The 27,204-nt window shown below is 45.1% G+C and overlaps 1 protein-coding gene across 1 annotated transcript in view; it reads right to left on the minus strand.

Annotated features, from left to right (window-relative positions):
• The window catches only part of PLG (plasminogen), a 179,833-nt gene that overhangs the window by 45,077 nt on the left and 107,552 nt on the right, over positions 1-27,204 (minus strand). The window contains exons 10-11 of the mRNA XM_040350604.1: positions 22,653-22,818; positions 9,387-9,562 (exon numbers count right to left, since the gene is read on the minus strand). Coding sequence (XP_040206538.1) covers positions 9,387-9,562; positions 22,653-22,818 — 342 coding nt within the window. The remainder of the gene's footprint in view (positions 1-9,386; positions 9,563-22,652; positions 22,819-27,204) is intronic.

Consider the following 27,204-nt stretch of genomic DNA (forward strand, 5'->3'; position numbering starts at 1 on the left):
TATGTTCGCCACCTTGAGACACATAGGACTTGGACACAAAATGCTAAACTGGATAACAGCAGTATACATGAACCCAACAGCTAGAGTTAGGGCGAACGGGGTGTTGTTGGAATCGTTCCCGATAACAAACGGGACCAGGCAGGGCTGCCCACTATCACCCCTCCTCTTTGCACTGTCCCTCAAACCCTTCCTGAGGCGTGTGAGGATGAACCCAGATATCTCAGGGATAAAAGTGGGAGACGAACAATACAAAGTTTCAGCCTATGCTGACGACATGCTATTCTCGCTGACAAACCCGACATTATCCCTCCCTAACCTAATGCGCGAATTTGACGCATACGGGAAAATATCCAATTTAAAAATGTATTTGAACAAATCAGTGGCGATGGGGGTGGGAATATCACGACCGCACCTATCACACCTCTGAGGCCTCGTACACACGGCCGAGGAACTTGACGTGCCAAACACATCGAGTTCCTCGGCCAGTTCAGCCCTGAAGCCGCCGAGGAGCTCGGCGGGCCGAGAGCTCCCATAGAACAACGAGAAAATAGAGAACATGTTCTCTATTTTCTCGACGAGTTCCTCGGCGGCTCCATCGGGCCGAAAGTGTACACACGACAGAGTTTCTCGGCAGAATCCGGCTCTGACCGAGTTTCTCGCCGAATTCTGCCGAGAAACTCTGTCGTGTGTACGAGGCCTGAGACAGTTTTAGCCTGAAATGGTCAGACACAGCCCTGACGTACCTGGGTACACACATACCCCCGACCTTCTTCCAAATTTTCAAACTTCACTTTCCACCATTACTTAAGTCTGTTCAAAAGCTGCTGGACCATTGGACCATCAGTCTCCACTTGTGGTTCGGTAGATGCAACATACTCAAAATGACTGTACTGCCTACATTTTTATACCTTCTACAAGCCCTCCCCATACACATACCAGCAGATTACTTTAAACAAGTCCAATCCACGTTCAGGACATTTCTGTGGGCGGGGAAGCATCCTAGAATACACAGGACAATACTCTCCCTACCTAAACAAAACGGAGGACTGGCTATGCCAGACATTTGTACGTACTATCCCGCGGCACATTTGAACCGCCTCATTGATTGGTGCAGACATGGGAACACTAAACTATGGCCACGTCTGGAACAAGCGCAAAGCGAGACTCCCCTTCAGAGGGTGCCTTTGGTGCCCTACGGCAATACACAAGAGCGTCCAGCACCATCCGTTAATAGGCAACACCATCAAGATCTGCGCCAGGCTGATGACACAAGCTAAGCAACCCAAACTTTGAACCGGGCTTGCGGGACGCGAAATTCCATACTTTGAGGGAGTCTGGAATTTTCCAGGCCTCTGAGCTACAAGGGGAGGAAGCTAAGGTGAAAGTAATACTGGGAGTATGTTATAGGCCCCCTAACCAGAGGGAGGAGGTAGAGACGGACCTCCTATCACAATCTGGATTAGCGGCAAAAACGGGAAGTGTCATTATAATGGGGGTTTTAATTATACAGCCATAGACTGGGTGGAAGGAACCACGCATTCATCTAAGGCTTGCCAGTTCCTAAATGTCTTGCAGGACAATTATATGGGTCAGAGGGTAAATGCACCAACTAGAAACAAAGTGTTACTAGACATACTGATTACTAACAATACAGACCTGATCAGTTAGTTTTAGTATAAATCACACAAATAGGAAACATAAGGGGAATACAAAGACATTGAATTTTAAAACAACTTCCCTAAACTATGATCCTTGCTAGAAGATAATAATTGGGATACGATCTTAGGAACAAAGAACACAGAGGAAAAATGGGAATGCTTTAAGAGCATATTAAATAAGGGCATTAGCCAGTGCATCCCAAAGTAAATTTAAAGTGGTTGTAAACCCACTGTTACAACTTTCACATACAGGTAAGTCTAGATTAAGGCTTACCTGTAGGTGCAAGAAATATCTCCTTAACCTACACGGTTAAGGAGATATTTTCACAAAAACAGGCACCACTGTCTACAGCACATGCGCGCCCTAGACAATGGTGCAGGCGCACTGAGCAGTGGCGTTTTTGTGAATGGCATTAGCGGGGTTAATGCCATGTTTTCGCGCATGCGCGGGAGTGACGTCATCAACGCTTCGGCCAATCACAGTGCCAGAGCGGCGAAAACAGGAAGAAGCTCCAGGCGACAAGGCGGTGGATGGGACTGAGGCAAACTTCGGGGGCTTTGTTCTCAGGTAAGTGACACATAATGAGCTAGTGTGCTGTGCATACTAGCTCATTATGCCTTTCTCTTGCAGGTGTATTTAAAAAAAAAATTGGCTTGCTGCCGGTCCTTGGGCTTCAGTTATACTGATTAGAGTACTGGGTCTCGATGTGTTTTTATGCATCTTTGTTTTCAATGTATATTTTGTTTTCATGTTATGTTGAAAACTGAATGGCTTATTGTTTGCTGCAATATGCTCCTGGCAACATGTGTTGTGATGTACTATTATGCCGTTCACAAATAAAGATTTTACAAAAAAAATTAAAAAAATTACAGAGGGTTTACTTCCTATTTAAAAGAGCTATTAAAAGTCCTGGGTGGCCTAGCTCCAATGTAAAAGCAAAGGTGAAGTCCTTTAAAAAATACATGGCTAAGGGATCATCATCAGCATTCCAACTGTACAAAGAATGCAACAAGAAATATAAGGGTGCAATTAGGGTGGCTAAGATGGAACACAAATGGCACACAGTGCAGGAAAGTAAAACAAATCACAAGAAATTCTTTAAGTACATTTAATAGTAAGAAAGGGAGGTCAGATCATATTGGTCCCATAAAGAATCATGAAGGGAATCTGGTTACTAAAGATGGAGAGATGGTGAAGGTATTGAATTTATTCTTCTCCTCAGTCTTCACAAGGGAATCAGGGGCTTCTGTAACCAAAACTGCAATGTTCATCCTCATGACATGTCACAGGAAGCACCATTATGGCTAACAGAGGACAGAATGAGAATTAGGCTTGAAAAACCTATCAATAAGTCACCGGGACCAGATGGCTTGCACCCGAGGGTCCTTAACCACTTTTGGACCGCCTCCTGCTCATATACGTCGGCAGAATGGCACGGCTGGGCACAGGCACGTACAGGTACGTCGCCTTTAAGAGCCCAGCCGTGGTTCGAAGCTCCGTGACCGCGCCCGTGGGACCCGCGGACCCGATCGCTACCAGTGTCCCGCGATCGGTCACAGGAGCTGAAGAATGGGGAGAGGTGTGTGTAAACACACCTTCCCCGTTTTTCACGGTGGCAATGTCAGTGATCGTCTATTCCCTGATATAGGGAACGACGATCACTGACGCCACACGTCCAGCCCCACCCCTACATTTAGAAACACACATGAGGTCACACTTAACCCCTACAGTGCCCCCTAGTGGTTAACTCCTTCACTGCAATTGTCATTTTCACAGTAATCAGTGCATTTGTATAGCACTTTTCGCTGTGAAAATGACAATGGTCTCAAAAATGTGTTAAAATTGTCCGATGTGTCCGCCATAATGTTGCATTCACGAAAAAAATCGCTGATCGCCGCCATAAGTATTAAAAAAAATATTAATAAAAATGCCATAAAACTATCCACTATTTTGTAAACGCTATAAATTTTGCGCAAACCAATAGATAAACGCTTATTGCGATTTTTTTTTTTTTTTTTACCAAAAATAGGTAGAAGAATACGTATCGGCCTAAACTGAGTAAAAAAATATTTTTTCATATCTTTTTTGGTGATATTTATTATAGCAAAAAGTAAAAAATATTGAATTTTTTTAAAATTGTTGCTCTATTTTTGTTTATAGCGCAAAAAATAAAAACCCGCAGAGGTGATCAAATACCACCAAAAGAAAGCTCTATTTGTGGGAAAAAAAGGATGCCAATTTTGTTTGGGAGCCACATCGCACGACCGCGCAATTGTCAGTTAAAGCGATGCAGTGCCGAATCGCAAAAACTGGCCAGGTCCTTTACCTGCATAATGGTCCGGGTCTTAAGTAGTTAAGGAACTCAGTCAAATAATTTCCAGACCATTGTTCCTTTTTTTTTTACCAACAGTCTACTGACTGGAATGGTACCAGCTGATTGGAGAAAAGCCAATGTTGCACCAATATTTAAAAAAGGCCCAAGATACATACCTGGGAATTACAGACCAATTAGCCTAGCAGCAAGCTCTTGGAAGGGATGATAAGGGACGATATACAAGATTTTAGTAATGCAACGGTATCATTAGCAGTACCAGCATGGATGCATGAAGAATCATTCTTGCCAAACCAATCTATTAACCTTCTATAAGGAGGTGACCTGTCATCTGGATAACGAAAGGCCCATAGAAAGAAAAAGCATTTGATACAGTTCCCCATAAACGTTAACTGTACAATGTAAGGTCCAGTGGCATGGACCATAGGGTGAGTATATGGATTTAAAACTGGCTACAGGGGCGGATTCAGAGGGTAGTGATAAATGGAGAGTATTAGGAATGGTCCGCGGTGGAAAATGGGGTCCTCCAGGGTTCTGTCCTGGGACCAATACTATTTAATTTAATCATAAATGACCTGGAGGCTGGGATAAACGGCTCAATCTCTGTGTTTGCGGACGATAGTAAGCTAATAAGGGCAATAACTTTTCCACAGGATGTGGAAACCTTGCAAGAAGATCTGCACAAATTAATGGGGTGGGCAACTACATGGTAAATGGGGTTTAACCACTTAAGGACCTGCTCACAACTATATACGTCCTGTCTTTTACCACTTAACCCCCCGGACCAATATGCTGCCTAAAGACCCAAGGTGTTTTTACAGTTCGGGACTGCGTCGCTTTAACAGACAATTGCGCGGTCGTGCGACGTGGCTTCCAAACAAAATTGGCGTCCTTTTTTCCCCACAAATAGAGCTTTCTTTTGGTGGTATTTGATCACCTCTGCGGTTTTTATTTTTTGCGCTATAAACAAAAATAAAGCGACAATTTTGAAAAAAATGCAATATTTTTTACTTTTTGCTATAATAAATATCCCCCAAAAACATATATAAAATTTTTTTTTTACCTCAGTTTAGGCCGATACGTATTCTTCTACCTATTTTTGGTAAAAAAAAATCGCAATAAGCGTTTATCGATTGGTTTGCGCAAAATTTATAGCGTTTACAAAATAGGGGATAGTTTTATTGCATTTTTATTATTTATTTATTTTTTAATACTAATGGCGGCGATCAGCGATTTTTTTCGTGACTGCGACATTTTGGCGGACACTTCGGACAATTTTGACACATTTTTGGGACCATTGTCATTTTCACAGCAAAAAATGCATTTAAATTGCATTCTTTATTGTGAAAATTACAGTTGCAGTTTTTTTATTTTTTTGCATTTAAGTCTAAATATGAGGTCTTTTTGACCCCAGATCTCATATTTAAGAGGACCTGTCATGCTTTTTTCTATTACAAGGGATGTTTACATTCCTTGTAATAGGAATAAAAGTGATATTTTTTTTTCTTTTTTCAGTGTAAAAATTAATAAAATAAATAAAAATAAATAAGAAAACAAAAAAATTTTTTTTTTAAAGCGCCCCGTCCCGACGAGCTCGCGCGCAGAAGGGAACGCATACGTGAGTAGCGCCTGCATATAAAAAAAGGTGTTCAAACCACACAAGTGAGGTATCACCACGATCGTTAGAGTGAGAGCAATAATTCTAGTCCTAAACTTCCTCTGTAGCTCAAAAGATGTAACCTATAGAATTCTTTAAACGTCGCCTATGGAGATTTTAAAAGTTTGACGCCATTCCACAAGCGCAATTTTGAAGCGTGACATGTTGGGTATCATTTTACTTGGCGTAACATTATCTTTCACAATATATAAAAAATTGAGCTAACTTTACTGTTGTCTTATTTTTTAATTCAAAAAAGTGATTTTTTCCAAAAAAAAGTGCTCTTTTAAGACCGCTGCGCAAATACGGTGTGACAAAAAGTATTGCAATGACCGCCCTTTTATTTTCTAGGATGTTAGAAAAAAATATATATAATGTTTGGGGGTTTTAAGTAATTTTCTAGCAAAAAAAAATGTTTTAGTCTTGTAAATGCCAAATCTGAAAAACAGCCAAGGTCCTTAAGTGGTTAATGTAGAAAAATATAACCTAATGCATTTGGGTGTCAAAAATATGAATGCAATCTACTCACTACCTCTTGGGAAATCTAGGCTGGAAAAGAACCCGAGGGTCCTGGTAGATGACAGGCTCAGCAATGGCATGCAATGCCAAGCTGCTGCTAACAAAGCAATTAGAATATTGGCATGCGTTAAAAAGGGGATTAACTCCAGAGATAAAACAATAATTCTCCCACTCTACAAGACTCTGGTCTGGCCACACCAGGAGTATGCTGTCCAGTTCTGGGCACCAGTCCTTGGGAAGGATGTGCTGGAACTGGAGAGAGTACTGAGAAGGGCAACAAAACTAATAAAGGGTCTGGAGGACCTTAGTTATGAGGAAAGGTTAGGAGCACTCAACTTGTTCTCTTTGGAGAAGAGACACTTGAGAGGGGATATGATTTTAATGTACGAATACCATACTGGTGACCACACAATAGGGATAAAACTTTTCCGCGAAAGGGAATGTAATAAGACACGCAACCATTCACTAAAATTAGAAGAAAATGGGTTTAACCTTAAACTACGTAGAGGGTTATTTACTGTAAGAACTGTTAGGATGTGGAATTCACTTCCACAGGCAGTGGTTTCAACAGGGAGCATCGATAATTTAAAAAAACTATTAGATAAGCACTTGAACGACCACAATATACAGGAGTATACAATGTAATACTGCCATAAAATCACACAAATAGGTTGGACTTGATGGACTTGTGTCTTTTTTCAACCTCACCTACTATGTAACTATGTAAGATGATGGAGGGTTTGGCCTTAGCAGGAGGGAAAGTGTTTTAACAGGGCTGGGGTGGGGTAGGGACTTGTGTTTTTGCAAGTTATATGTACAAATCCATTGAAACACTGTTTTTCCAGATTCTATCTACTTAAAATAATGGATTGTTTGATTTAGGGTGGAATTCCTAAAAAAATAAAATGATAAAAAAAAGAAGTCCATATAAAATTCTACAGTTTTCTGTTAAATAGATATCAGTGTTTTTTTTCACCTCTGTTAAAAAATGATAAAATTAAATGGCTAGTCCGGTGCATGCCTGTTCTCTGTTTCAGGGACGAATCAGGGCCAAATTTCTGCCTGAATCCAGACCTGAAACAGAGCCAAAGACACACAGGACCCCTGTTCAATCCGCTCCGCAGTCACCCTGGCTCCATTGAGCCGGTCACAGTCTCCTGAGATGCAAATTGGATTGGGGGGAAATCTGCACCCAATTTTCATAAGTGTGAACCCAGCCTTTGATAGAGTAGGGAAAGTTTTTAACACCCCTATTAGTTTTGTTTAGTTTTGAAGGAAGATTTTCCTTCAGTCTGTCCTAGACTTGCAAAAGGAAAGAAGAACAAATCTCCCCAAAGTGAATGGGATTTCTATTTTAGACAGTTGTTGCTGGAATATTTTTTGGAGATTTATCCTCACATCCTATTCAGATGACAGCTCTAAAATTGTGGTTTTCAAGTTTTTTTTGCCTTGGGCCCCTCAGTAATGATCCGCCCGGTGAACCTCCGCTTGCTCAGCGGGGATCGCTCCGTTGATCCCTGCTGAGCCGGGGGATGACAGGGCGGTCCCCGCACACTGTGCAGGGACCGCCCTGTCTTTTCTCCGCTCTCCCCTATGGGGGGATCGGATGAACACGGACCGTCTGTCCGTGTTCACCCGATCCGCCAGATGGATAGAAAAGTAGGTTTTTCCTCCGTCGCACTTTGGTGGATCGAAGCGGGTCGGATGTCAGCGGGCATGTCACCGCTGACATCCGCGGCTCCATAGAGGAGCACAGAGCGCCCGTTCAGGTCCGCCTAAAAAACTGGCAGGCGGACCTGAACGGGCAGCCCGTGGAAAGAGCCCTTGGTGATAATGGAAACCAGGACAAGAGAATGGCTAATCTCCTCAGCAGGGACACAGACAGTATATATAGATGTGAGCATATTATAGGGCCTAATTAAAATAAATCCTCCTGTTGTACTATTTTTACCACCTTTAGTATTTACAGACATAAACAAAAACATTTTCAGTTATAAAAAAAAACCTTTATCTAAATTTCAGCAATTTGTTAGTGATTCTACATAGGTTTAATAATTCTCCTTCAAAGAACCTTATGTACAACCAATAAATCTACCTTTAAGGCCCATTCACAGCAGTCTCCTTTGTCTCCTTTCCCAGTTGAAGCCTGTTACAAGGGCGAAACGCAGCGTAGGTTGGAGCCTATATTTTTCCAAAGACATTGCCATGTTTTACCTTGCTGGTTGTTACCGAAGCTATTTTGATTTTAAAGATACCGCTTTTTGTTTCTGTGTAAACTGTTGCTTCACAAGTATCAAAACTGTGCTGTTCTTACTCAGAAACTTTTTTATTAAAGAAGTGTTTTGCTACTAAGTATTACACTATGAAGTCTTCTTTTTCTTTTTTCATTTTGTTGCTACTTGTTTCCTAAACACCCGGGGAGAGCTGTATATGCTAATCATCTCACTGCTGAGGAGTTGATCATTTCACTGCTGAGTAGTGGATTACAAGCGCTGCTGCACCTGAAGCACAGAACGCCAGATCCTGTCGGCTTGCATGAACTACAGCTCCCAGGTCGGGGATGACATGCCTATGAAATCGTCTCTCTGGTAAGAGGCTCATTTATCTGCACTTTCCACCATATTATCTATACTGCATGGATGTAGAATTTTTTCCTATATTGGAGCAAGCTGATCGTTGGTGTCAGAAATTAGGAATTTTCTTTCTTTTTTTGGACTGCATTTGATTCTATGCACCTAATCTTAACAGTTTATGTTTTTTGGACTAATTCTTATATTTTATATTAATTTTCTTACACAAGAAAATTTAACTACAGACTTTATGCTTATTGATTTTCACATATGTAAACCTTTTTTTTTTTCTTCACTTATATGTTTGTGGGTTGCGCATTATTACCATATTAACCCATTCACAGCAGTGCCTTGCAGTAAAATATGTTAAAATGCTGGCATTACCACAACGCATGTTTTTGCAAAGTGCAATGATGTGTGTTGCAGTGCACTGCAGTAATAATAATAAAAAATAAATAAACAGTAGTGATTTTTCCTGCATTGGGTCCAAGCCAAAATGAATGAACTACAATAACACAGCATGCTGTAGTGCACTGTAAAGCATGTTGTGGCTCATGCATTACCTCAATGCCATTGTGAATTGAAAACAAGTATTTAGCAGATGGGTGTGTTTTATAAAGTAACATAACTGGGTTGTTTGTTTTCTTGCCTGGACTGCTGGATACTAAAGTAGGCTTTGTTGTCTGTACAGGCTTCTGTTCTATAGGTGGTACATCGGTGCATTTCTTCAGGCTACAATACTCCCATCGTACACTAGGATCTGTGGTATAACACCATGGGCTTTTGTCATTATCTGGATTCCTGCAGTAATTCCTTTCCAGTCCCCTGCAAATATAAATTTAATGTGTATGATTACATTTCTTTTTTTTCTCCGAGGAAAGAATTGTGGGCACAATTCACAAATGGTTATTTCTCTTGTGTTCATGGACGGACACAGCAGCTTAATCTTGACAATAGGGTATTAGCCTTCTATCAGGAGAGGACTAGGCAGAAACATTGTTAATGTGTTAATACAACTTTAAACTGTACAGTACCGTCCAGGAGGCAGTCCCTCTAGGTACAACTCCTCTCCCTGCACACATCAGCCCAGTTTTTTTCTGCCTAGCATAGTAGTAGGACCTTGCTCCCTGTGGGCCCTTTGGTCTTGGAGTTTTTTTATATATTTTTTTTTTCTCTACTTTGATCCTGAGATCTGCTATCAACTGCCGACTGGGCGACAGGCTGGATGTCCTAGATCCTTGAAGTTACCCCAGTTTCGGCCAGCGAGCGCATGCAGGCCTTTAGCTACGCGCTGGATCGGCCACGACATGCCCCGTTTGCTCCAGGGGTGGCCGGTGAGCTACGTGCTCCAGGGCACACATATGACCGGGCTAATTACTGTCTGTCACAGTTTGCCGGGCCGACAGCTACCTCCGTACTGCTCGGGTGGTGGATCTGTTTGGGATGCTTCCAGCAAGCCTCGCAGGACTGGTAAGTACCATTCCCCCCTGCCTCGGCGGATTGGGATGGCTGGACATTCACAGGGAGGTCGATCGGGGGTTCTATTCCACCCTTTCCTCTTCTCTCCCTCCCCCCTCCTCCTCATGCCTTCTACCTGGGCCTGCTGCAGTATCCGGGGGTTCGCCTGGGGGGCTCTGCTCTCTAGGTGGGGGGCTGCGCTGAGGGTCCACTCTCCTGGGAGTGCTGTATGCCTGTGTGGGGGGACCTCCAACTTGTCAGAAGCCCCGGAGTGTTCACTGCTATGTGTGCTTACTGACTTGATCCCTGGTTTGGCTGCCATTTTTGGGGGTCCCGCCGCTATACTGTGTTTTTTTTTCCTCTCCCTGTGTTGGTCCTGCATAGCGGCAGCCATTTTCTTGTAGCCACGCGCCTTTTTCTCTACAGGATGGCCACTCGGCAGCCATTTTCTTGTAGTCCGCGTGCCCTGTGTTCTTCACAGCGGGAGCCATTTTTTCGTAGCCGTGCGTTTTTTTCTACAGGACGGCCATTCGGCAGACATTTTCTTGAAGGTTCTTGGCCTCTTGCGGTGGTTTTAGGTATCTGGACGGCGCAAACAGCCGGCTTTCACTCTGCTGGATACGGTGACACGTGCAGGACAGGGCGGACGGCAGCGGCACAGTTTCCTACTGGAGTGGTGTGTCCTCTGGGGGGCTCCTCGGCATACAAGCAGCTAGGAGGGTGGGCTGTGTGCCTTGGTTTACGTTCCTAAGGGGTCAGGCGGGTGGGTCAACATGGCATCCAAAGCAGATGCTTCTTCCCCAGACATACCTGTGATTGCAACGGGTGCCCCGGGACCTGCTGTCTCTGTAGAGGCAATGTCGACAGTCTTGGAGGCCCTTGTTGCCAGGGTGGCTGCGGTGTGTGGAAAAAAGGGGGGCAAAAACGCCCCCACCCCCGCCTTCTTCTGGGTTTTGCTCTGACTCGGGTTCGGGCCCAGCTACTGCTCCCGGCCCGGGTTCTGATGTTTCAGACGATGTGGACTACGACCCTTCAGACAGTGAGGATGATTCCGTGTCCGGGTCAGCGCATGATAGGGCACTTGTTGGAGCACTTATCAACCTAGTGCGAGATACTCTTAAGTCAGGTGCATCTACAGAGGTGTTGATCCCTTTCAGATTCCGCAGCCTGCCCGCACTGAAAAGGTGTTTCCTTGTGTGCCTTACTTGGATAAGCTCTTGTACAAGGAATGGGAATGTTCGCAGAGCACTTATTCGGTCCCCAAATGTATATATGTGCATTACCCTTTTGAGGAAGATTTCCTGAAAAAATTTACTTCTTCCCCTGATTGTGGATCCTCCGGTGTCCAGGTTAAACAAGGTAACCACGCTTCTGGTAGAGGAAGCTCCTGCTTTCAAAGACCCTGCGGACAGGAGGGCTGAGGCAGTGGTCCTCTCCTTGTTCACCTGGTGGGGTCAGCAGTGCGTCCGGCGGTCGCCGGGGCCTTGGTGGCTCAGATGCTTACTGAATGGGCTAAGATGCTGCACCACGAGTTAAAAGAACATTAGGCTTCTCCGCCCTGTGTGGAACTGGCCGACCAGTTGGTACAGGGCCTTAAGTTTGTGCGTGAGTCAGCTTTGGATAAGATTTCGTTGCTATCCAGAGCCTTGGTCTCTGCAGTGGTACTGCGTCGCCTGATTTGGCTAAAATGTTGATCCCCAGATCAGGCTTCTAAGAAGACCTTGCTTGATTTACCTTTTAACCACTTAAGGACCGCTCACTGTATATATATACGTAATTTTTTAAAGATGAATATCTCGGTAACGGCAGCAGCTGCTGCCACAACCGAGATATCCATCTTTTCAGTAAGCGGTCCTTTCAACGATTCGCCGCGAGATCACCGTTATCGGCGGCGGGAGAGGTCCCCCTCTCCCGTCGCTCTCCCACGCCCTCCGCCGTTTACCGGAGCCGTCGGCAGCGGCAGAGGCAATTGGGTCCTCTCTCCTGCTCGGCTGGGATACGAGTGAGGGCAAGATGGCCCCCACCCATCCCCATAGCATAGCAGGATGGAAGCGACGTGAAATCGTCACTTCCGACCATGCTACTTAAAGCAATATTTTCTTGTCATTTTTTCAAATGACAATTTTTTTTTTTTTTGCATTTTTGTCTAAATATGAGATCTTTGGTATTTTTGACCCCAGATCTCATATTTAAGAGGACCTATCATGCTGTTTTCTATTACAAGGGATGTAATTAATAAAAATTTATAAAATAAATAAAAATAAATAAGAAAAACAAAAACATTTTTTTTTTTAAAGAGCCCTGTCCCGACGAGCTCGCGCGCAGAAGCGAACGCATACGTGAGCAGCGCCCGCATATAAAAACGTTGTTCAAACCACACAAGTGAGGTATCGCCACAATCGTTAGAGCGAGAGCAATAATTCTAGCCCTAGACCTCCTCTGTAGCTCAAAAGATGCAACCTATTTAAAGGTCGCCTATGGAGATTTTTAAGGGTAAATGTTTGACGCCATTTCACGAGCGGGCGCAATTTTTAAGCATGACATGTTGGGTATCATTTTATTTGGCATAACATTATCTTTCACAATATATAAAAGAATTGGGCTAACTTTACTGTTGTCTTATTTTTTAATACAAAAAAGTGATTTTTTTCCCAAAAAAGTGCGCTTGTAAGACCGCTGCGCAAATACGTGTGACAAAAAGTATTGCAATGACTGCCATTTTATTCTCTAGGGAGTTAGAAAAAATATATATAAATTTTGGGGGTTTTAAGTAATTTCTAGCAAAAAAAAATCTGAAAAACAGGCTTGGTCCTTAAGTTGTTAAAGGGGAGAGGCTTTTTGGAGCCTCCCTGGATGACATCAAAGATGCCACGGGAGGTAACAGTACTCTGCTCCTGCAATCTAGGAAAGGTAAGGAGCCACGCCATAGGCATGAGCCCTCCTTCTCTGCTCATAAGCGCCTTTTTCGTCTGCCAGGAGCTGCAGGTAAGAGCTCCCAGACCGATAAGGCACCTGCTGAGGGACAAAAGCGTCCCTGGTTTCGCAAGCCCAACAAGCCTGCACATAAACCTGCGACCGCATGAAGGTTTGCCCTCGCCCAACATGTGGGCGGGGGGTCGCCTTCGCACATTCGTGGCTCGGTGGTCTTCCCTACTTTCCGACCGGTGAGTTTGCGAAGTAGTTTCCTCAGGGTACAAGAGCGTTTCTCTCTTGCCTCCAAACAGATTTTTTCCCTCAAACCTTCAGCTCCCTCCGACTCATTGGGTGGCCCTCTTTGGGGCAGTACAGGATCTGCTGTCATGGGGGTGATCGTGGCCGTGCCCCCACTGGAAAGGTTTCAGGGGTTTTATTCAAACTTGTTTGTGGTCCCAAAAAAAGGAAGGGGTCCGTCCGATCCTGGATCTCAAGGCCCTGAACTGCTTTGTGAAAGTTCAGGATAGAATCGGTGCACTCGGTAGTCGTGACGCTCCATCTGGGGGATCCTTGGACGTCAAGGACGCATACTTGTCCCCATATTTGTCAGACATCAGAGGTTTCTGCATTTTGCAGTCGGGGACGACCACTTCCAATTGGTGGCTCTTCCCTTTGGCCTGGCATGGGTACCAAGGGTTTTCACCAAGGAGCTCGCCCGGTCCTAGCTTTGCTGAGACAGCGAGGTATCGCTAGAGTGGGTTACCTGGACAACTTTCTTCTGAGAGCTGCTTCAAGCTCAGAATTAGAGGTGGATGTGGTGATTGTCATACAGACCCTTCAAGACTTTGGCTGGGTCCTGAACCTCCAGAAGTCGGTGTTGGTGCCGACTCGGTGTCTGAAGTACCTGGGCTTGGTTCTGGATTCCTTGGAGGCTAGAGTTTTTCTCCCCTCGGACAAATTACAAACTCTTCAGGCGCTGGTGAAGCTGCCAGCCTCCCGCAAGTGGTCGTCTCTGCGTTTTTGCATGCGAGTCCGGGGCCTCGTGGTGGTCTCCTTCGAGGCAGTGCTGTATGCTCAATTCTACACTCATGCCTTACAGAGAGAAATCCTGTCCAAGTGGGACAAGTCACCGTTGTCCCTAGATGGTCAGATCCGGGTGGACCGTGCGGTCAAGGCTTCCCTTGTCTGGTGGCTGAGATCTCCGGCCCTTCAGGCCGGAAAGTCATTTCTTCCCCTTCAGTGGACAGTAATAACAACGGACGCAAGCCTGACCAGTTGGGGGGGTTGTTTGGGGTGTCCAGTTGGCACAGGGTTGCTGGACGCAGGAAGAATCCTGCCTACCAATCAACATGCTGGAGCTTCGGGCGATCAAGCATTGCCTCTCCTCGTGGTCTCAGAGACTTCAGGGGCATCCAGTCAGGATCCAGTCGGACAACGCCACTACTGGCGTATGTCAACCATCAAGGAGGGACAGGAAGCTTAGCTGCAGCCTTGGAGGTTGCTCACATTCAGAGGTGGGCAGAGCGAAATGTTCCGGCTCTATCGGCCGTATACATTCCAAGCGTAGACAACTGCCAAGTGGACTACCTAAGTCGCCAGATGCTGGACCAAGTGGTTGCTGCACCCGGATGTGTTTCGTCTCATTTGCACAAGATGGGGCATGCCTGATGTGGACCTCCTGGCTTTGTGGCCAAATCGGAAGGTGTCGAGGTTTGTGGCCAGGTCAAGAGACCCCTGGGCAGACGCGTTGGTGGCTCCGTGGGGACAGTATCGGGTGATTTACGCCTTTCCCTCGCTAAAGCTTCTCCCTCGTCTTCGCAGGGTGCAGGCGGAGGGGATCCCGATGATTCTAATTGCTCCAGATTGGCCTTGCCGTCCCTGGTGTGCCGACCTAGTGCGTCTGTTGGCAGATGTTCCTTGGTGACTACCTCTACGAGAGGACCTTCTGTCGCAAAGGTCCCATTCTTCATCCTGCTTTACAGTCGCTGGCTTTAACTACATGGCTATTGAAAGGCAGGTTTTGAGGGACCATGGCCTGTCGGATGCGGTTATTTCTACCATGCTGAGAGCACGGAAGTCTTCCTCTAGGGAGATTTATCATCGTACTTGGAAGGCTTACATCTCTATTTGTGAGGAGCTGAAGTGGCGTCCACATGCATACTCGGTTTCTAGGATCCTGCTGTTTGTACAGCGAGGAGAGGACCAAAAACTTGGCTTAAGTACCATTAAGGGGCAAATTTCAGCTTTGGCTGTCTTTTTTTCAAAGGCCCTTGGTGGCGCACTCACTGGTGAGTACATTTGTAAAGGGGGTTCGACATGTGGCCCCTCTGGTGCGACCACCACTACCTCCGTAGGACTTGCATCAGGTCCTCTCAGTTCTTCAGAAACTGCCTTTTGAAAACAGGGAGATTCCTTTATTGATGCTCTCTCAAAAGGTTGCCTTTTTGGCGGCCTTGTCTTGCAAAGCTAATTATCTGATCCTCCACAAGGATAAGGCGGTGCTACGCCCGCAGCCTTCGCTTCTTCCTAAGGTCGCGTCAGCTTTTCATCTTAATGAGGACATCATACTTCCGTCCTTGTGTCCTCGACCGTCGCATCCAAAAAAGGCTGCTTTACATTCTTTGGACATTGTCCGAGCTCTGCGGGTGTACCTGTCTGCTACTGCTCCGTTCCAGAATTCGGACTCACTGTTTGTGTCGGTGGCTGGTCCTAAGAAGGGTATGGCGGTGTCGTCAACCACCATCTCTAGGTGGATCAGACAGGTCGTGATTCAGGCCTATGCCATACAAGGGCGGACGCCTCCATTTCCTGTCACAGAGCATTCTACCCGGTCGATAGGTGCCTCCTGGGCTTTCCGACATCAGGTGTCTGTTTCGCAGGTGTGTAAGGTGGCGACTTGGTCGTCCGTTAACACCTTCACAAAATTCTACAAGGTTGATGTGAGTGCATCTTCAGCCGCAAAGTTTTGCAAGCGGACGTTTTAAGGTTGCATCTCCTCTGTTGAGGAGCTCTGATTATGTTTGGGGTGAAGTTTGTTTTTTGGTTGCTGTTCCCACCCCTCGTTTTTCTGACACTGCTTGGGGACGTCCCTATTGTCAAGATTAAGCTGCTGTGTCCGTCCATGAACACAAGAGAAAATAGGATTTTTGTACTCATCGTAAGTCCATTTCTCTCTAGTTCATGGACGGACACACCATCCCTTCTTTTTTTGTTTGTATTGCTTTTTGACAAACTGAGCTGCTGTGTGCAGGGAGAGGGGTTGTACCGCCTCCTGGGCAGTACTGTACAGTTTAAAGTTGTATTATCACATTAATAATGTTTCTGCCTAGTCCTCTCCTGATAGAAGGCTAATACCCTATTGTCAAGATTCAGCTGCTGTGTCCGTCCATGAACTACAGAGAAAAGGATTTTGCGGCGAGTACAAAAATCATATTTTTCCTCTTAAAATCTGTAATAAAATAACTTATAGCTTTCAAAAAATCATTATTTTGCCATTCACAAAAAAAAAATACTAAAATAAAGCATGAACTATGTCATCAAAATTGTAGGTGCTTTACTCTTAAAACCATTCTGTATTTTATCTCATGATGTGATATCCAGTTGGATGGATACAGTAGAGAAGGATTAAAACCCCTGTCAGTTTTTCGTTTTTTGAAATATGCAGCATGTGTAATAATACAAAAGAAAAAAGGTGAATTGAATACCAGTCAAAGGGACGCTGCTTTCACAGGATACACATAGTGTATCAAACACAACTAAGTTAAATTAAGCAAATAAATACAAAATGATCTTTATAAATGTAAAATATTGAATTTAAATAGTATCCAAAATCACACACATATATAAATACATTGATCCCTCTTTCAACTGATTTGTAAGCATGGGCCCCTTTAGAGATTTTGCACAGCATTATTTACTATCCTTGCTGTATACCTCAAACTGTTTTATTCCATAGATATTGTGTTTGCATCAACCCCTGAAGAAGCAAATGGTTGTTCGTGAAACGTGTTGGGATACTGGGATGCACTCTCACATTATATGGATGTGTAGCGCCCCCTTACTTTTCAGTATGGGCGCTACGCTAGAGTAAGTTGGAATGGGAGGATTAGTTTACTCCCATTCATGGTTTATAGAATTTTAGGCTGTTGCCAATTTTCAGAATTTGTCCTGTGGGTCAGTCTGCGCTCCGGGGGTGCGTTATCACCCCCGGGCGGCAGCTGGCACTTGAGGGGTTCTGACAGACCCACCTTCTCTCAGCAGCCAATCAGAGGAGTTCTTCCCTCGTTGGGCATGCTGGGAGGGGGGATATATCTGGGCAACCGCCGTGTGGCCGTTCTGTTCTGTGCAGGGCCCGAGTTCCAGGTGCGGTACCCACCTTCAGGGTGCACGCATCCATGGGCCCCGCCACCGTGGCCTGCTTTACTGGGGTCACGCACCATGCGGAGCCTCATCCCAACCAACAGGTATGCTTAAGCTGTCAGTGGGTGACACTATCTGAACTGACTGGGAGGACTCACTCAATCTAATTTCACAAATCTCAAATTGTCGAGCCTGTGGCAGAGGCCTGTTCCTCACAGTGATTCTTAAGTGGCGCTCCGGCTGCCAGGCCTGTGATAGATGCCTGTCCGGGGGCACTTTACCCACCCTGATTGTGGTGGTGACGAATTGTGTTATGTTATTGCTGAGAGCAGGCTTGCTCTCTTTTATAGAAACAAAATTGTATAGCGCTATGGCAAATTAATATCTATAGTGGTAGTTCCTCATGGGAACAAAGGGAACATAAATAAAGTAACAAATGCAATAAAGAAGTTCTCGTGAAAGATAAAGTCCAATGGTTGTAAACACAAAGTCCATATATCTGTAGATACCACGTGCAAAAAGAGGGAACTACATATTCTATAGTATGAGGCGGCAGTGGAGGCGACCCGACGGCGTTTCGTGTTATTCACACATCATCTGGGGTCGATGATGTGTGAATAACACAAAACGCCGTCGGGTCGCCTCCACTGCCGCCTCATACTATAGAATATGCGAGTTTTTATCCAGATACATGTGAGTGCACTTGCTATCTTTTTACAATAAATACCCAGTTTTATACCGGTTTACAATATGTGGCCCTTCTCTTTCCATTTTCTTTCAACTATTTAACCCCTTGCTGAGCTGCAAAGATCCAAGGTTATCCATTTATGATCATACACTGATTGATTACTTCTAGCAAGTTTCTTGGTGATTGCTACTTTGTGTACCCTGTCTGGTACTTGAAGCTTGTTATGACTTGATTGACGTACGTCATTTCAGGTCCACCATCTTCGGTAAGCCTCCATTTACTACCACTGGTGGCGGTGATCACTCACTACACTATTTGTCTCGATGGGATTCTAATCAAGTTCCCTCATTTTGCACGTGGTGTCTACAGATATATGGACTTTGTGTTTACAACCATTGGACTTTATCTTTCACGAGAACTTCTTTATTGCATTTGTTACTTTATTTATGTTCCCTTTGTTCCCATGAGGAACTACCACTATAGATATTAATTTGCCATAGCGCTACACAATTTTGTTTCTGTTTGTTCCAGCTAATGTGTCTTTGTTAGCAGTGTGAGCAGCTGGTCTTATTAATTAGTGTGTTTTAAGCAGCGCAGTATAATCACCCTTTTTTGCTCTCTTTCATATCCAAGGCCTGATACTAAAGTTTTCTCTACGCTCATCAACTTTTCTCTCTTGTGTGTCATGTTGATGTTGGCCATGTTAGGCCTTGGAATAAAGCATTGAAAACTCAATTGACGTCTGGACACTTGCTCTTTATTCACACTCACAGCTATTACCCCTAGACCAAGTCAAGAAGGTAACCTAAATAGGCTGATCCCAAACTAAACAGTGGCTCCTTCGGGGGTGAGCGCTACAGATGGTTTTATGGAATATTGCAGGTATATGCAATTAGCGGACCTCCAGATGTTGCAAAACTACAATTCCCATCATGCCTCTGCCTCTGGGTGTCATGCTTGTGGCTGTTAGAGCCTTGCTATGCCTCATGGCAATTGTAGTTCTGCAACAGCTGGAGGTCCGCTAATTGCATATCCCTGGAACATTGTATCTAGCCATTAAAATATAATCTATTATGTACAACACTACACATCTGTTGACAATACATCAAATGTTTGTGCTTTACTGCTGATGTATGTATTAATACTTTACAATTTTATTTCACCGTTGAGTGTGGCCGCACCTCATTTAAAATCCCAAGGGCAATTTTTTGTATCTTTCTATGTGATATAGGGATGGAGGTGTGTCACGGGGTGCATCAATCCACATCCCACTGTTGAAATATAAATATCCTTTTTCCACCAATAAAAAAGATAACTTTTGTCATTGAGGAGATTTTTCTTCACTTCTGTACCATAGCCAAAACAGGAGGTGAGAGAAAATCCCTTCAAATTAAAAGAATCCCTTGGGGCCCCCAGATCACCAGAACTAGTGTCCTAATTGGAAGATTACCCCTCTATTACTTTTCTAGGGACAACATTTTAGATTTTTCTTTCACTTTCAGCCTAGGTTCACACTGGTGCGATGCGAGAACCAACGCGATTCCAGCACCGGTTCCCGCATCACATCTCTCCCATGGGCAGTTCACACTGCCCTCTACGAACTGCTGCGGGTGTCAAGACAATGTTAATGACACCCCCAGATTGGTTCACAGATCGCAGTGCGAACTGTGAACTCGCACAGGGATTGGAAAAAAAGGTTACTCTCCCTAACAGGAACACTGGCAGCAATACAAACTGACAGGGGGGTCTAATCTATCTCCACTATCCAATACAAATTTTTTTTTTTACCTTTAGTTATACTTTAAGTAAATCAGCCCCAATAAATCTGTATTTTGCCATATTAAGATTTCTATGCATTACTGTTGAGAAACTCATACTTGGACCACTACTTAATTAACTCATGCCTTTATTCATTTATTTCCTTAGTGAATTGACTTTAATACCATTTTAGGTTTTTGTGTTGGTAGATGTTTTTGGTTTGTGAATTAAATAGCTCATAAGGTGATAGTGAATTGACATTTTCAGTATCTGATGAGATAATTAGAAAAAATGTGTCACATGATTCAATTATCTTATGAGATTTTCTTTAGTGAATTAAGTCCTGCATGAGATGATCACAACGGGAAGACATAAGAGCATGGAACCTAGCAAAACAATTATCAATATCAGATCAATCTTCTGTCTATAAAAATCTACTTTCATAAAAAGATTTAAGCTTAAAGCGGAGTTCCAGGCTTTTTTCTTTTATTAAAAGTCAGCAGCTACAAAAAGTGTAGCTGCTGATTTTTAATAAAGAGACACTCCCCTATCCCACGGCCCAGCGACGTGGCCACACGGAGCCTCGCTCCTCTCTGCCTCCTCTCTGCGGCGCCTCCATTAAAACTGTGGGCACCTGGCCGTGATAGCTTGCGGCTTCACGGCTGGGCACGCACTGTGCATGTGTGAGTCGCGCTGCACTCTCCGACGTGTCTCAGAAGATTGCCAAGAGGAAGGGGCCGCCTAGGGGGAGAGAAAGAGTTGCCTAGGCGACCCGTAGTCAGAAGCAGGAAGGGGGACAGGAAGTCCCACTCAAAACTAGGCACCCACTCCCTCCCCCCCAAAAAAAATTAAATGCCAAATGTGGCATGTAAGGGGGCAAGTGCTGCTTAAAGATAAAAAAAGTTCCACTATTGAGTTGAGCTCTACTTTAAACTGGCTATACACTATGAGAATGTCATCTTATTCCCATATAACTGCCTGAAATTCGCTATATATGTTTATATTTTTAAAGTTAAAGGTTTGTAAAGGTAAATGTTTTTTCACCTTAATGCATCCTATGGTGACCTCACCCCTCAAAAGTCCCGCGCTCATGCCCGTTGGCGCTGCTGTCAATCACATCCAATGACGTGGCGTGCCGGGGGTGGGGTCAAGTGATACAGTATCACGCTGTATCACGGGAGCGCGCCCACAAAAGCTTCCCACCATGCGAGCTCACTCGCATGAAGGTGGAAAGCTCTTGCAAGGAGGAGCCGAGACAGTTGCTGAGGGACCCCAGAAGACCGGGTTTGGGGACACCCTGTGCAAAACGAGCTGCACAGAGGAGGTAAGTATAACATGTTTGTTATTTTACCAAAAATTTTTTGCCTTTATTGTTCCTTTAATAATATTAGGTATAGCTATAGTTAATATGTATAGGTAAAATTGATCCAGGGAATATCAGAATGCCTCCAGGGGGATCAGGAAGGAATTTTTTCCCCCCGCTTTAGCAAATTGGATAATGCTTTGCTGTGTTTTTTTTTGCCTTCCTCTGGATCAACTGTGGGTATAGGGTTGTGTATACAATATGGAGGTTTTGGATGTGTGCGTGATTTATTTTTTCATTTTTGTGGGTTGAACAGGATGTGTCTTTTTTCAACCAGACTATGTAACTATAGTCCAGCCAAGAGGCTGAATAAAAAAAACGTAATGCGGCGTACACACGATCGGACATTCCGACAACAAAACCGTGGATTTTTTTTCTGACTGAATGTTGATGAGCCGAGAAAAATTAAGTTCAATGATTCCGAGCATGCGTAGGATTGATTCCGAGGATGCGTAGGATTTTTGTGCGTCGTAATTGCTTACGGACGATCGGAAATTCCGTCAAGAACTTTTGTTGTTGGAAAAATTGAGAACCAGCTCTCCAAACATTTGATGGAGCATACACACGGTCGGAATATCCGACCAAATGCTTACATCAAACATTTGTTGTCGGAAATTCCGATCATGTGGCCAGCCTTATACATTATTGTTTGTCTAAGGCCTCGTACACACGGACGGACTGTCCGCTGAAAACGGTCCGCCGGACCGTTTTCAGTGGACATGTACGCCCGGAGATTTCTGTCTGATGGTTGTACACACCATCAAACAGAAATCCGCGCGGACACGATACGCGGTGACGTGGTCGCGCCGTCGCCGCGATGATGACGCGGCGACGTGCGTGGCCCTGGAAGTTCAATGCTTCCACGCATGCGTCGAATCACTTTGACGCATGCGAGGGCTTTCGGCCGATCGGACATGTCCAGTGAGTCTGTACAGACGACCGAACATGTCCGATGGACAGGCTTCCAGCGGACATGTTTCTTAGCATGCTAAGAAACATTTGTCCGCTGGAAACCTGTCCGATCAGCCGGAAAATTGTCCGGTCGGATGTACAGACGACCGAACATGTCCGCTGAAATGGGTCAGCGGACCAGTTTCAGCGGACATGTTCGGTCGTGTGTACGGGGCCTTAACGGTGGGTACAGACAGATAGATATTTGGCCAGTCCAGCAAGGACCAGACAAATTTCGATATGTGGGTAGCCTTCCCTGTTCAACAGAAGTCATATTTGTTAAATTGGTTTCTGTTGAACAGCTATACTGGAAAACCTTCATTGATCAGCGGCTGTTAGTTCTATCACCACTGAGCACGCTTTCACACATTTTGCTGCATCCATTGTTTTTGTTTTTCCCCTGTTATAATGTCAGCATCACTTACGCATTTGGAAATTTGTCAGGTGTCCTGGAATGTGAATGTGGCATTTGGGAGCTCCAGGCCTGACATCTTTTACCAGAAATTGTGATGTAAGTTGTGCCTCGGTAATCTCCTCCATTTCCTTCATAACATTCTGAAACTGCTGTAGGTGTTGTAGGCTCAGGTATAACTGTAAAGAAAAAAAAAAAAAGATTTTTCTTTATTTAAATGAAAATATTCTACTATGCACCATATAAATAATTAATATGGTAAATATTCAAAATTACAACATACGGTACCTACACACTTTGGGCCGGATTCAGGTAGGAGATACGACGGCGTATCTCCAGATACGCCGTTGTATCTCTGAGTTGCGGCGTCGTATCTATGCGCCTGATTAATAGAATCAGTTACGCATAGATTTCCCTAAGATCCGACTGGCGTAAGTGTCTTACACCGTCGTATCTTAGGCTGCATATTTACGCTGGCCGCTAGGTGGCGCTTCTGTCGATTTACGCGAGGAATATGCTAATTAGGTAGATAGGCCGATTCACAAACGTACGTACGCCGGGCGCAATTTTGTTACGTTGTTTACGTTAGGCTTTTTCGGCGTAAGGTTGCTCCTGCTATTATGAGACGTACGCAATGTTAAGTATGGACGTCGTTCCCGCGTCGAATTTTGAAATTTTTACGTCGTTTGCGTAAGTCGTTCACGAATAGGGCTGTACGTAAGTTACGTTCACGTCTAAAGCATTGACGATTTGCGGCGGAATTTCGAGCATGCGCACTGGGATTCTTTTACGTAAAAAAACGTCAAATACGTGGGGTCACACTAAATTTAATTAAAACACGCCCACATCATCCAAATTTGAATTAGGCGGGCTTACTCCGGAGCACATACGTTACGCCGCCGTAACTTAGGGCACAAGTTCTTTCTGAATACGGAACTTGCGCCCTAATTTACGGCGGCGTAACGTATCAGAGATACATTACGCCCGCACAACATTACGCAGGGCTACCTGAATCCGGCCCTTTGTCTCCCACTCCTTACTATTGGTCTCTCAATATGATGAGTGGACTCTAACCAATGGTGAAGTGCAGGAATCAGTAAGAGGCAGACCAGGACTTGAATTTCAGGGAAATGGAAGTTGCCTTGCTAAATGTCCCAGGATATCCAAAGTCATCAATAATACATCTAAAGTCATTTGCTGGTGCCTATAGGTACAGTATCGGTTTCTACTCACCCCACCAGTTTTGTAGGTTTAAGCTAATCACAGGTTTACTTTAGAAATCTAGCTCCTTTCATAGTAGTAAACTGATATTACAATTATAGTAGGAGAACCTTTCAAAGTTGGTAAGTTTGAATAAAGACAACAGTTCAACCTGAGAATGTGTGTGTTTGTCGCTACCATTTTCAATATCCCTGTACATTGTGTTTGCTAAGAAACACATCTAAAGTTTTTTCTCTTTTCGTACATGGTCAAACGGACGTGTGTGACAGGCAGTGTTGTAAGTAACGGCGTTTAAATAAACGCCGTTACGTAACGATTGCCCTTCAAGGGGTAACTAGTAATCTACCTGATTACTGTTACCCCATCGGCAACGCCGTTGCCATTACATTGGCGGCGTTACCGAGTTACTAGGAGCGCGCGCGGGGGGGGGACAGTCCGGGCAGACTCTCACTCTGTCAGGGGCAGGGCGGGATGGAGCTGGCCTGTGATTGGGTCACAGGCCAGCTCTGGGTCATGTGTTGTGACGCTGGCGCATGCACGCGCCTGAAGTCTCCCGCCCGCAGCAGTGTAGTGTGATGGGTCGGGAGGGAGTGAGTCTGGCTCACCTCCCCACCGTCACCTCAGCCGCCGACATGGCGACATCTCCCAGTCCCCCGGCCGCTGCGGAGGCTCCACTCCACTCCACCACCAACAGTCCGGACTCCGGGGACACTCACCGTGCCAGCCCAGCAGTGCACTGACCGACCGACCGTGGGCCGTGGCCCTGCGCAGGTGAGGAGGCGAGGCGAGGCGAGCTGCATCGGATTGGGAGTGGGGGGGGGGGGCGGGACAGATGACGGGACACTCCACCGGACTGCTGACGGGACCGCTCCACATGCCCAGGCAGGCCCAGTATCATCACACTTTACCTGCCCAGCAATACTGTACAATATAGATTCAGTGTGCAGTGTGAGTGACACTTCTGCAGTGCACACTGAATCTATATTGTACAGTATTGCTGCCTGGGCAGGTGGAGTGTGATGATGATGATGATATTAATGTACACAGTATTGCATTTGCTGGGCCTGCCATATACTGTACTGAACACTATTATAGTGTACAGTACAGTATATGGCAGGCCCAGCAAATGCAATACTGTGTACATTAATATCATCATCATCATCACACTCCACCTGCCCAGGCAGCAATACTGTACAATATAGATTCAGTGTGCAGTGTGAGTGACACTTCTGCAGTGCATACTGAATCTATATTGTACAGTATTGCAGGGCAGGTGGAGTGTGATAATGCATATTTTAAAATGTTATTAGTAATAACTTATTAGTAATAACATTTTAAAATATGCATTATTTGTAAAGGAATTTTGTAGTGCAGTTATACAGTATAGTGTACAGTACAGTATATGGCAGGCCCATATACTGTGTACAATTATTAATATCATCATCATCACACTCCACCTGCCCTGCAATACTGTAGAATATAGATTCAGTGTGCACTGCAGAAGTGTCACTCACACTGCACACTGAATCTATATTGTACAGTATTGCTGCCGCCTGGGCAGGTGGGGTGTGATGATGATAATAATAATTGTACACAGTACGAAATGTTCTAAAATACTGTATATAATGTTTTTATTCTTCAATCAGTTAATATAAACATCTTTGATATTAAAGATGTTATAGAACGTAATAGCATTGTAGAATATAAAAAAAAAAATCTCAGTTACTTTTCCGAGTAACTAGTTACTTTGCCAATAAAGTAACTGAGTCACTAACTCACTTACTTTTTCGGACAAGTAACTTGTAATTGTAACTAGTTACTTTTTTAAAGGAAGATGAACAACACTGGTGACAGGAGCTCCATACAGTCAGTCAGAGCTTAGTGGGGGAGTAGGCGCTTCTTGAGTCTGCTCTCACCCAGGCAGTCAGACAGGCAGGCAGGCAGGCAGGTTCCATCAGCCCCTTGCTGTGACATCTACAACACCCACTACTACAGCACCTAGGACCAGCGGTTTTCTTCCTCCACCTAGGCCTCCCTCCTCTTTTGCTCCGCAGACAACAAGGTAAGCCCCTGTTTCTCTGGGCTATTCCACCCTACCTGTCACCGCTGGCGGCCGTTCTAATCACTGCAGAGCAACGGCCAGCCACAATTGAGGCATCCCCCGCCACCTCCCCACCTTAGTTTTTGTTCCGAACCGTCCATAATCCCTACCTTGGCCCCCGCACCCCCCGCCACCTCCTGGAATAATTTGCGGCGGCCGCACTTAGGAAAGACCGCGGCTTCACCCGCGGCCTAGTGGCACGCCGCACCTACACCCAGCAACGCTCCTTAACGGCTCAAAACCCCCCCGTACCTCAGGAGGATCCCCATCCTCTCTCAGATACTTTCTTAGCCCGTACAATCCCACTATTGGATCAGGGCGGCTGCATCCGCATCCAGGAAAGTCTGCGGCTTCAGCCGTGGCCTAGCGGGACTCCCTGGATTTACCCAGCCTAAGCCTCCCCCTATCCACACACTAAAAACCCCAAGCCCCCTTGGTCTCCCCCCGCGGTGCCCCTGTTTATCCATCACCCCCCCCCCTTGCTGTCCCTACACCCCAGCCCCCGGCTAGGGCCTAGCCCCAGTCGGTAGCCATCTTACCTTCCCCATACAATCTAAAATACCACTTTCACTCACCCCCACTTTCCCCTTCACAGCCTGTTTTTGCCTGATACTAGCTCCCATTGGCAACACAGGGGTACGTTTTTCCTCAGGCCCCCACCTATAAAGTAATTGATCCAGGGTTTCACCGATCACCAGCGAGGGATCAGGAAGGAATTTTTTCCCCGGTCGCTGCAGATTGGACCAGCACGCCTGGGGTTTTTCGCCTTCCTCTGGACCAATTCGGGAAGGGTAGATTTACGAGTGACGGTTCACTTGGTTATTCTTCCTCCCATCACCGTTCAAAGCCCCCAATCAATCATTCTTCTTCCCAGCATTTTTTTCTGCAAAAATGGGTTATCTAAAATACTCATCTGGGAACTAAAACAATTTGCCTCCATACTTCCAGCTGTCACCAAAAAAGCTCTAAAGAGTGAGCAACTGTTAAGAATCAATCGATGATTGACAGTAAAAAACTACACGCAGGTACCCCAGCCCAAACGCATATCATGCGCTTTGGTTAACACAAGATCGGCAGTAAAACACTGACAAGAAATCTATGATTTCATCCTTCAACAAGATTTAGACTGCCTCTTCATCACAGAAAGCTGGCTCACAGCTGATTGCAACACCATTCTAGGAGATTTGGTGCCAGCAAATTATCGCATTTAAATGCAGAACAGAGTGGGGTAAAGAGGGGGGGC

Source organism: Rana temporaria, chromosome 4 (assembly GCF_905171775.1).
Source record: "Rana temporaria chromosome 4, aRanTem1.1, whole genome shotgun sequence".
Lineage (NCBI taxonomy): Eukaryota > Metazoa > Chordata > Amphibia > Anura > Ranidae > Rana > Rana temporaria.